The 12,102-nt window shown below is 46.4% G+C and overlaps 1 protein-coding gene across 15 annotated transcripts in view; it reads left to right on the top strand.

Annotated features, from left to right (window-relative positions):
* MYO18B (myosin XVIIIB) overlaps positions 1 to 12,102 on the top strand; it is a 198,265-nt gene that overhangs the window by 68,467 nt on the left and 117,696 nt on the right. For 13 of the 15 annotated variants that reach the window (XM_065568882.1, XM_065568889.1, XM_065568886.1 and 10 more), the window contains 6 exons: positions 12 to 182; positions 2,047 to 2,137; positions 6,380 to 6,572; positions 7,898 to 7,978; positions 8,701 to 8,848; positions 11,492 to 11,651. In XM_065568882.1, coding sequence (XP_065424954.1) covers positions 12 to 182; positions 2,047 to 2,137; positions 6,380 to 6,572; positions 7,898 to 7,978; positions 8,701 to 8,848; positions 11,492 to 11,651 — 844 coding nt within the window. The remainder of the gene's footprint in view (positions 1 to 11; positions 183 to 2,046; positions 2,138 to 6,379; positions 6,573 to 7,897; positions 7,979 to 8,700; positions 8,849 to 11,491; positions 11,652 to 12,102) is intronic. The other 2 variants (XM_065568885.1, XM_065568888.1) reach the window with 1 other exon arrangement.

The raw sequence follows: 12,102 nt of genomic DNA on the forward strand, positions 1-12,102 counted from the left end.
TCTCTTGTCAGTTGGCAGGAAGCAGTTCATGAAATTTGAGTGGGCTAACAATGCTGCAGATGTACTGGGCTGCGATTTTGAGGAGCTCACAACAGCGGTCTTCAAGCACCATCTGAAACAGATAATAGAACAGGTCACATCTGGAACGAGTCGGCTGAGCAAAGATGAGGAACGAAATGCTGGTATCAGACTTTTCCACCCTTTCCTTTAAGTATAATTGATGTGGAAATATTGCCCTGTATTGTTCTTGACTTGACCAAGGAATAGTTAGAGTATTTGCGGAGTGTTCTCGAGAGATATACTTCACCCATCTCTCACCAGTGCTGTGATCCTTTAAACATAGTTATATTAGAGAATTTTTAAAGATAATTAATGTAATTGTCCCCAGTTTATAATACTGATCCTACATGTCACTTCTTCAGAGCATCTTAAGATAATTAATCCTACAATCCCACTGCAAGGAAAGTCAAGTAACATGGTCTAAAAATCAATCTATTTGCAAAGCGAAGACACATTTGTCAGAGAGACCCTGTTCCAATGAGACTCTGCTCCATTTTGCAAGCGAGAGCCTGCTGGAGCACAGCTAGCATGGGCACACCCGACTTCTCCTCTCCTCCTGTAAATTAGGGTGAGCTAGATGATATTTGTTCCGTCATCTGCATTATCAGATGTGTTGAACATCTCCAAAGTCATTCGAATCCCTTGGACTAGGCTATGTCCTTGCCATCTGCATGATCGGCATGTCATTCGCACTTTTCTTTGTATGCCACAAGAGGAAACATCACTACCTGAACAGAACAGGCAAATGAGGCAGTGACACTCCAAAACAGGCTAATACCTTTCCCAAGACCAGCAAGCTGCCACACCTTTGTCATTTCTTTTGTCACTCACAGGGCAATTTGTGTATTTTTGTAACAATTTTGCATTGTGCTGAAACCAACAGGAGAACTATTGAACATGCACTTGCCAACTATTTCCTGCAAGGAGGCTGAAAAGCAGCAGAGGAGGAGGGGAGCTTCAGTCCTAACAAATAGTTATTTGAATTGTAAATGTCAAGTATTTTTAAGTAGCAAGTGGAAATCATTTGGCTGAGAAGCCAAGAATGTGTTGCTCCCCGCTGACATCTGGGCACTGAGTGTAATTCACAGCCAGCATCCCTCTGATTTCAATGTGTCTGTTTTATTTTTCTCCCTTCTTTTGGTGATATTTTCCTTTTGAAAGTTGTGTTTTCCCCTTTGTGTGTTTGCAGCCAGTGTTCACGGTTCTCAGACTCTGACATCTGCCACGGAAAGGACTGTCATATTTGAGAAAGGTGCTAGGAGGCTATTTGTTTCCTAGCAACCAGCTCAGGTTCCAGGGTTAAAGGAAGAATGTAAAATGTTTTAAGAGCTATCAAAAAAACAAAAGTCAGTATGTAAAGGTAGCCTCTCTTCATCATGCTCCTGCACGAAGCAGCACTGCAGATTTGTTGCAAAAGCCTGCGTCTTTCTAGAGAAAATGTGGGTAACATGCTGTATGGCATTTACAGGGCTCGCTCAGTGAAGAGCAAGCATAAATATATGTCTGGTAGCATTAATGAACCAGTGCATAATTGGAATGAACAGAAGAATGAATGGAGCTAATTCCAGAAGGCAGGTTTAGAGTTTGTGTGTGTGTGTGTGTGTGTATGTGTGTGTCTCGCTCTCTGATTTCATGCAGATTAAGAACCAGCCCGTACTCATATGAGTAGTCCTTACTGACTGGAGTGCAGTCTGTTGACTCTGGTAGGATATACTTGTGTGAGTAAGAGTTTGTGAGATCAGTCCCTATATTGTAAAGCCTTTATTACAAAATATAAATCAGGTAAGAGACATTGGAGCAGTTCAGGGCCACTCATGCAAATATTTATTCCTCGTGTAAATGGATTTATATAGTGCCTTGGACATAGGAATTAGGAGCAGGCGATGTAGTTATTATCAATTCTGTCTATGGAAGATCAAAAAGGATTGAAAATAAATCATTCAGTGTCTTTGCTCTTCTGTCCTCTTTTCTCTTTGTATCCTCTAGGGCCCAAGATGACGGGGGTGGAATGTGTGGAGGGGATGGCTGCAGGTCTCTATGAAGAACTATTTGCTGCTGTTGTCTCTCTGATCAACAGGTATTGAGCGTTCCTAAGCCAGGCAATTAAGAGAACAAACAAATAAGTCTCTCCGGGGCTAGTAGAGAGCGGAAGGCTTGATAAACAATGTTTAAATACATAGAAATGATTCATGTCCATTATGTTTGTCCCTTATGTTCCCCATCCCTGACATTAATAAAGAGAAATCTTCGCCGAACGCACTCTGAAGAGATGCACGTGGTAGGTAGTCCCCGGCCGCTGCAGAAAGGTTATCTGAAGAATATTTCTGTAACAGAAGAAAGTCAAAGAATGAACTTCTTAAAGGATACTACAGCATGCTCAATAGATCGTTCTGCTCATCCCCACGGGACGTGTTTGGCCGCCCGGCGATGAAGAAGCAGGCGGAAAGGCTCCTGGAGCATAATGCAGCGGCTACTTGCTCACGGCCGGATTTGGTTCCTTTGCGTGCAGGACGCTCCATATCTTGGGTCGGATTTTCAAAAATAACCATGCGCCTTCGTCATTTTTGTATCTGTTTTTCTGGATTTCAATGATAAAAGCTGGTACCAGGGCATCACGGCACTTAACTAGCATTACAACCCCATACCCCAGCCACATTACAGGACAAACATTCAGGCTGGAATCGGCACTGCTCAGCCAGCCAGCTATAAATAGCGACTTTCCACCCCCTCCCATCAGACCAGGGCCTGACTCTCAACCGTCCTCAGATGGCCCCTCCGGCCTGCTCGGCAGGTCACCAGGCTCTGGGGCAAGGGGGGACAAATCCCAGCGTCCTGGGGCCCCGACAGAGAAGGCAGGGCTGGCAGCATGAGGGATCCAGCTGAAGGGCTTGTGCTGAGCACCGCTTTGGCCAGACTCTCCTTCGACAGGAGAGGTGCCAACCTCCGGACCAGACGCACACAGTAAACTGTCTGAATTATGACTGGGCTGTGATCATCCAACAACAGCTGGGTGTCTAAAATCACCCCTGCTTTGTGAGCCCTGGTAACTAATGGCGGGCGCACTCCCTCATGCAAAGGGATCCGCCCGTCTCCTCCTAGGAGCATAAGTCCTACTAAAAGTCATTGAAACTCTTTCTCCTCGGTCATGTCAGTGCTTTCAAAAATCCCACCCCGAGTCCAGAATTTTCAGAAGGACTCAGCCCCCAGAATTGGAGTCAGATTTTCCCAAGAGCTCAGTGCGTTGGAAAGTCCGGCCATCAGTGTCCCACTGGGAGGTGCCGGGAGCTGAGTGCTTTCGCAGATCTGGTCTCAACTGTGGATACAGAGCACTTGAAAAATCCGACACAGAGCTCATGTGGCCCTTAGCAGATAGCAAGCTGCAGTGCCGGGGCTGTGGCCAGACAGTGAGTAGAAGGGATGTTTTGCTAGGTTAGGCAAGTGCTCCAAACATTCAGAGGTTTCTCTGATTCTTATTTGGACTCTTTTGAGTTCTTTCCTCTGCTCCCCAGCCTCCCAGTTGTGCTGCTCAGCCTAGCACTCACTTCTTATTACTTGTATTTTGCATTGTGGTGGTTGGTGGGAGCCCCAGTCACGGACCAGGACCCTGCTTTGTTAGCTACTGTGCTACCTCTCTTCTTTTCAATTTACTGGTGCTTACTAGTTTCGCAGAGTCAGTCTGAGAAGTTTCATGATTTTTCTTGCTTTTCCAAAGCATTCTTCATGGGCCTAGGTGGAAAGAACTCCTTTTCTTAGTACTACGGGAAACCAGCTTTGACTTCAGGCTCTTGTGTTGCCTCCAGAAGCCCCCTTATGAGTCCCACTTTCTAGATGGTTTGCCCTTTTTAGCTACATTGCATCCTTTCTATTTTAAAATATTTCATTTTATTAAAAATGAAAGTGCAAGTTGTCAATATCACAAACCACGGCTTACGGAACTGAGTATTTTACAAGTGACATGAAATTAAAATTAAGATTTTACCAGTTTACCCATACTCATACCTACCTTTAGTTCAAAGCTTTCCAAACCTTCCTAATCCCGGGGATGTGAAATCTCCTCTTTGATGGTCATGTTTATGTGAATTTTGGTAGCCAGAGGATGGTAATCAGATTCGTTTTTTCTATGACAAAAACACATTCAGTTCTGTTTCTTATATCCAATGTGCATCTCGGAGACTGGAATATCCAATTAGCACATTTTCTGCTGAGGTGAAGTATTCCCCACAGTCAGATGGGCCTGTTCCCCTCGTTAGTTCCACTCGCCTTATATCGCTGTAGACCACACAGTCACTGGAGCACTGCGGTGTTGAGAACTGGCTTGTTTACTTATTAATAATCGTTGTGACTTTGCAGGATTGAAATCAAGGTTACCAGTATGTACAGAGTAATAAACTGGTTGTGAAATCAAAGATTGAGCCATACAGATTGCTTGGTAGGCTTCATTCTCTAATAAAAAGCTTGACTCTGAGCTGTGAGCTAGCTCTTAAGAATTATAGAGTTTGTATCCAAACTCCAAAAGCAGCTGATGATTACTGGACATTTAATCAGCCTCTTTCTGGTGCTGCTAACAGTTAGTTATAATGCTGCCTTCTGGCCTGGAAACCCCAATTGCACCATCCCATCTCCCACTTGCTTCTCAGCAGCGATGCTGCAGCTGCTATAAAAGAAGGAATCCTGGGAACTGGTTCCTGTCTTTCTTATCCTGGTGTAAATCAAGGCTAACTCTAGTCAAGACAATAGAGAAAAGAATCAGGCCACGGAAGTCTCTTTGTTTTTCATTCTGATTTACAGCTCAAGTTGTCAAATCCAAAATCTAGATTCAATCCTGTGACTGGAAATACTCCAGATTGTTGCTTCTGATTTATTTCAGCCTGTCCAAAGATGATTCTCTGAGATCTCAGGGAAGAGCAAAATGCTGCTGGCTGTCTAAAATCCTGAATAATGACTCATTAGCTCAGAGAATGTGTCTTGTATTCCTCCGTTCCCTTTAACACCAGCTTTGTTTCACTTGTTTTTATTTTTCAAGCCAGCCCATCAAAGCCTGTAAAGCCATTCCAACAATGATACAGTATGTCACAGTGGAAAACTTATGTTTCAATGCAGTCAAAAAAATTTTGCTGACTCTCACTGAGTTGATGAGGTACCATGAATTTAAATCACTTTCAACTTGTACTATAATTTCAGAATCACAGGACATGTCAGTGGTGCTAGGGGAAGGTGCTGATAGGAAATTCTTTAAGTGAATTCTAAAAATACTTTTGTTTCTTCCTGCAAACTTGTATTTTTCAGGGAGACTTCGGGATGCTAATGCCTAGCATTTTTCCCTCCAATTATTTTCAGCAATTTTCTTCAGTTGGCATTTGCCATCTGACAGAAGTACATGCTCTTACATCTCACCCATGTGCAGAATGTGCAGCTCTACAAATCGTGTTGTATCATGCCACGGGAGGACGAGATGGGAAACGACATAAAACAATGCATCTGAAGGAGAGCAGAGTAACTCAACCTTTTCAGAAATAGATATTTGAAAAAACCACAGAGCTTTCTCCAGGTCATGTTCCCACAGTTATTTTTATCTGAAGTATTTGGCATGGATGGAAACAAAACTTGGAAGAAGTTGTTGGAAAGATGGTTTCTCTCCCAGCGACCTACAGTATGTCTCTACCTCAGAACATACTTGCTGCGTTCCGCGTTTGCGGTTATACTGTCCTCAATCATTTCCCCAGCATTCTTCCACAGAAGCAATATCACACTCTTTATTTTCCTACAGTCGATACTTTGGAACTTAAAACTGCCAGTAACGTAGTCAATGTGGCTCAATTAACCATCTTTAGGACCAGTCCTGCCACCCAAAGTTAAGACGACTTAGGTCTGACGACTCCATATTTCAGGTATGCTGCCTAAGAAGAGGCATCTCATCCCATCATCCGTGAAAAGTTTATTAGTCCAGGTCAGGAACAAGCTATGCCAGATCTTCTGTTCTAGGCTGGAAGCAGTCACCAGGAATAAATAAAACAAGGAGGACTTGGATAAAGTTCAAATTCTAAAGGACAGGAAAATATCAGTAGCTATGTGGTTATTAGCACTCTGTTTTAAAGACACAAACATATGCCAACCAACTAGGCAGTGTTGAGATATTAAATGTGGTGTTATTATTGCTTAGGGTCGTAGGACTGTAATGATTAAAAGTGCCTCCTGGAATGATAGTTACAGGAGGAAAGAATATTTACAGTTGGGGAAGGAAATAATTTCAATTAACCAAATAGGACTCAGATATGTTCTTGTCTAAAGCTTCCACACTATTTTTACTGTGTTTTCTCAGGTCTTTTTCATCCAGTCACCTCTCCATGGCTTCCATCATGGTGGTGGACACCCCTGGTTTCCACAACCCTCGACACCAGAAGAAGGAGCGAGCAGCTACTTTTGAAGAACTTTGTCACAACTATGTGCATGAGCAGCTGCAGGCACTGTTCTACAAGAGAACGTTCATGTCCGAGCTGGAGAGGTACAGGGAGGTGAGGCCCCTGCTCTGACCCTCTCTAGGATCTGAACTGCTGTTCCACTTGCTGCATATCAGCCAGAGTGTCCACGGCTTTTTAAATACTGGCTTTTAATGAGAGAAGTACTGCTAAAGCATCCCAAAATCTGAATGGAGATTGAAGTCTTAAGCAATGTCCCCTTCCCACCTTGTTTGTGTGGTACTCCTTCCCCATCAGCTCCTTGTGGTCCCAATAGAAATCCCATTTGGGATGGACTGGCTTGGACTTCCCTTTGAGTAGCTTTGTCACATTGGAGGTGGCTTGAGGAGGCCCTGCTAGCGACATAGCTGAGCACTTGTCTTTGTATCCCTGTGTGCCAGGTAGAGAAAAGAAAAGAAAATGTTCAATTATCTAGGAAACAAGTTGATGTAAAATCCACAAACAATTGCAGCAAGTCAAAAATGAATCTGCATTTTAATATTGAAGTTACTTGCCTCACTCACAATGCTCAGGCACATTTTGTCTTGATATCAGCCTGTGTTTTCAGTGTCCATTTAAATCTGGGACCCCGCATTTGAACTGGTTCCATCTCAATGTGTGGGTGCAGGTCCCGTATCTGAAACCGCAGTCAGCTGCCTCACGCAATTCGCATGGAAAGACATTAAAACTGTGAATTCTGCGGAAAACACCTGATTCATCTGCTGCTGGGGCCAGGAGCCACTTAACTCACGGCTGCCCTGAGCGTGAACTGGTTACATTAGCTGCACAAAGTCAAAGCATGTGTGTAAAATGATGTTTTTCAGAAGTGCTGAAATCCCCGTTGGGGAGCGGCATAATCCAACGCTGTAGCACAAGGAAGACGCTGTCAGTAATGAATGGCTGGCTCGTGTCTATGTGGGGCAGTGAGGCTGAGAAAGTTAACAGCTGTAGAAACAGGCGCCTGGTAACATGGGCTTGTTGACTTAGAATTCTCAGCTCGAGAGGAAAACTGAATAAAAACAATAAAAAGCCTGCAAGCTGCAAATTAAATAATTGATTGTTTTCAAGATGCTTCCTTGTGAAGTCCTCCTTTATTATCACATCCTTATTTACGCAACTTCTCTGACATTCACCCAAACCGCGGCAAAGCCTTGTGAGCACCCTCAGTGTGACAGAATTACCCAGTCATGTCAACTGAGGCTTAGCCAGTGCAGTCAGTTCAAAGATTTCTGATACAGGGGCTTTGATCAGCCAACTTCAGGCTGTCACTCAGCAAGGGGGGAGAAGGAGCAGACACAGTTTTTCTTCTTGCAAGTTTATTTCCTCTTGGATTTCAAATGTCAGCTCCCCAATGAAGCAAACTTCTCACTAATGTTTTCCAGGAAAATGTCGAGGTGCCTTTTGATCTGCCAGAGCTCTCTCCGACAGCCACGGTGTCTGTCATCGATCAGAACCCCTCACAGGTAACGCGGCCGGGGAGCAGTAGCAACAGCTGGTTGCTCTCTGTCCATCTCCACGCTGGCGGGGAAGGGAGCAAGCGCTGGGAATGCTGCTGGTTATGGATCTTGTATTTCACGAGGATTAGTCTCCCTTTCGCAGTGGACCAAGGATTTCCTGAGGCAATGCGCTAACGTGAGGTGCGCTGACGTTGGGGTGACAGGAACGGAATGGTGACTGGGGGGGGTTGGAGCAAAGGCTGCAGTTAGGTTCTTAACGTTTCATGGTATGTTCCCTGCGGCTGCTTTTTTTAAGCTATGGGCTAGTGCTAGTGAAGGGCCCAAATAACAGCTACAGAGAATGAAATATCCAGTTGTCCCTAAAGCACAACCAGCATGGGTGGCGGCAGTGCCTGCTTCCCCACACACACAACCTGGTCCGTGCTCCTGCACCGTCACCTGGATGGACATTGTGATCAAACTTCACAGGGACCTCAGTCCCTCTGGTCCAGTCAGTTGTTGGCCTGAGACAGCAAACAGACTGAGCGGAGGAGCTCATTACTGCTGAGTTTTTGGGGATATGGATACAGAATCCGAACTCATTTTACATAAGTGACCGAAGAGCCATCACTAGAGGGCAATGTAATGCCTCATTTACCAGGGCCAGCTGAGCTCGCATCTCCGCTCGCCTCCCCTGCCCTCTTCGCTCCACGTGGGAGATGTTCTGATGGGTTGTATCATTTTACCAGCTGCAGGTGCCGCCGGGGGGCCGGGCGGAAGAGCCCAAGGGCTTGCTCTGGATTCTGGACGAGGAGGTTCTGATTCCGGGCTCCAGCGACAGCGTGGTGCTCAACCGCCTGTGCTCGTACTTTGCCAAGAAGGGCACAGAGAGTGAGGGTAAGGATCAAGGGGACGCTGTTTGTAAAATCTGCAGAGGCGATGGGCGCTGCCCCTCCATTGGCACCTCCCTTGGGCTTGAAAGGTTCAGAAATCATCTGGCAAATCAAATGCCTCAGTGGGCTGCACTCTGCTTGGGGACCAGGGGTGGTGATCGTTTCTTGGCAGCAAAGGGCCGGGCTCAGCCTGGGTCTGACTCTGTCGGCTACTGCGAGCAAATGGGACTCACAGCATTTTATCTGGGGAAGGCCATCGTTGAGCCATGGGGAGGCACTCTGGTTCAGTGGCTGTTACGTGCAGTACACCCTTCTCCCTGTCCTCTCAGCTTTCTGCCAGTTCTTTGGGCATTTGGTGTCAGAATGAGTCCTTGAAAGTACCCTGTGAAAGGGCACGGAGAGGAACGGAGGCCTCGGAGTCTCATTCTAGCCTTTCTCCAATTGGTGCTATAACCTCTTCAGGGGCCTCTTGCTGCACTTGATCAAACCGTAGCTTTCTGCCTTTGCATCTCCTGAATACAATGAATAGCAACTGTCAACCATATTTACAAAGGAGGGTTTAAAGAGGGAGCCGCAAAAAAGCACATAGACCCACTGAGCTCACAACACACACATTAGTGAGTAGAAGCAGGCACCTCTTTATGTGGGGTTGGGTTTTGTGGGTGCACATGCATTTTTGTGGGATCACCCGTCATAGTCTCTGACAAAGTGGCCCTAAAAGCCTGTGAAGCTACTGAGGTAGCATTTTGGACTCAACATATAACTTCCTAATGCTGTACTGCCTGGCCTAACATCTCATCCATACATGGGAACCAACAATCTCTCCATCCCTGCTGACCAGCCAGCTTGCCAGGCTGCAGGGGCATTCCTGGTGCTCTCTAGTGGACATGGGCTGGGCTTGACTTTAATGGAAGTTCCAGGTTTCGATGCATGTACAGTATTTATCTTTGCATCATTGAATAAATCCTCAGCAGTGGAACTGGAGAGGAAATTTTGTGTGAGCAGATGTTCAGTGCCAGCTAAGTGCATTTACTCCAATCAGCGGCTGCTTTGCCATTCACTTCCAGGGGAGCTGGAGCAGACTAGAGTCAAGTGAAATGATTAAGGTTGGTGTCCGAGTGATGGCGCATCTAAAGGAAAGCCAGTTACAGACGCAATACCCAAATTATTTCTGGGTAGGTCAAGTATAGAAAGGATTTCCGTGTGTTCAGGACATCTGTAGTCAGACAGTGTGGAACAGTCTGACAGTGCTAACCCGGACAACTAGACTGAAAAATTCCCAACATTCTCATCTTGTGAAACTGCCCAGGTCAACGGTGGTAGAAGAGTTTGTGACAAATATCAACACTGCTGAGAAAATCGTTTTAGTTCCCGCACAGCAGCCTGCTGGATTCCTTAGGTTAGCTGCAGCGTGCGCCTCTGACAGCAGCACCTTTGAAGGTGGGAACAAGACCAATAGTGTTTCAGACCCAGCTCCAAAATAACCTAAAATCCAGGAAGTAAACTTAAACATATAGAGCCCAAGCCGCAGCTGGTGTGAGTTGGCATTGAAGTCAGAGGAGCTGGGCTGGTTCACGTGAACTGAGGAGCAGGCCCATAAACGGTGTCGTCTCTGCAGTGTGCACGGCTTAAAGAAACCTTACTGCTGCTAACCTGAGTGACCCGGAGAAAAGACCTTTTATATACTATGTGCAACAGGCACCATTTATAAATAGACAGGAAGCTGGAGTCTGCCCAGGCAACAAGGGTGAGACTGTGAGCAGGGCCGGCTCCAGCTTTTTTGCCGCTCCAAGTGGCAAAGAAAAAAAAAAAAGAAAAAGCCGCGATTGGCGGCACTTTGGCGGCAGCTCTACCGCGCCGCTTCCTTCTTCGGAGGCAATTCGGCGGCCGGTCCTTCCCTCGGAGAGGGACTGAGGGACCCGCCGCTGAATTGCCGCTGAAGACCCAGATGTGCCGCCCCTTTCTATTGGCCGCCCCAAGCACCTGCTTCCTGCGCTGGTGCCTGGAACCGGCCCTGTGAGCATCTCCACCTCCCTGTCTGCTGGGTTGGTTGGGGCCACATTGGCAGCAGGGGCTACGCCTGGGCAGCTATGCCCTAAGGAAAGGCAGCAGCGTGCAGGGATGGAGAATGGCACAGGTGGCTGAGTTGTTTCAGGCTTCACAGCTGCTTTCTAGCTCCATCGTTTTCCAGAAGCCAGCAGAATTGCACCGTGGGAAAGGCCAGTGCGGTACCTGTTTGAGTATTTTAATTTAATGTGCATCCGTCTGACATTGCACTTCACTGATCTGGCTACCTTCTCTGCTGGGGCAGGAGTTGGGAGGGGTGCAGGACAGAGGTTCCATTCCAAGGTCAGGGAGACAGGAATGTACAACCTGCAGACAGAGTCTCTGCCCCTGCTTCTCTTGGACAGGTACAGCTTCCGGTACATAAAGGAGGTGCAGTATACGTTAGTTGTTAGGTCAGTGCCACCCTTCACAAGCCTAGTCTCTTACTATACCGGGCTACCTCAAATTTGTGCTAATGGACACAGCCCATAGAAACCCCATTCATATTAGCGGGACAATAGGCCCCCTGTGTGTGCAGCTTTGCTGACTTCACCCCATTGACCTTGAATAACCTCTGCTTGCTGGTGTATCGACATTCCAGAGGAAGGCTTCCTTCGCAAGTGTGAGCAGATGCTGCAGTTTGAGATCTTCCACCAACTGGGCAAAGATCCCGTTCGCTACGACCTCACTGGCTGGATGAATAAAGCCAAGCTGAACCTGTCAGCCCAAAACTCCATCCAAGTCCTGCAGCAATCCAAAATGTAAGTATCAGGAGCAGACGTCCTGGGCAGTGTGCAGTAGAGAAGCAGGGCATCTTGTGACAAGGTATATCAGAGCTAGGAAGCAGGGTACATCCGCAGCAGGCTCTCTGTCACTGCAGCACTAGCAATAAGAACTGCTCTGGGGAGAACATCCCTCCTTAATGAAACAAAGTGTTTTAACTGGGACTGGAAGTTGTAAAACTTTTCCCTGGGGCTAAAGCGAAGTTAATGGAGGGGAAAGCGATTCCATTTTGGAGGCAGGAAATTCTGCATGTGGTTTTTTCTCCCATCTTTTATTAAGCCTAAGACTTTTATGGGTATTTTTTGAACCAACTGGGGATCATAAAGTGGAAATTATACCTTTTGTAGCATTTATAACGATACTCCAAAGTGGTTGGCAGGCCTTCCTCACTGGCTGTTTTGAGAGCAGCTTCAGCCTAGCTCAGTCCCA

This window comes from Chrysemys picta, chromosome 15 (genome assembly GCF_011386835.1).
Source record: "Chrysemys picta bellii isolate R12L10 chromosome 15, ASM1138683v2, whole genome shotgun sequence".
NCBI classification, from domain to species: Eukaryota; Metazoa; Chordata; order Testudines; family Emydidae; genus Chrysemys; species Chrysemys picta.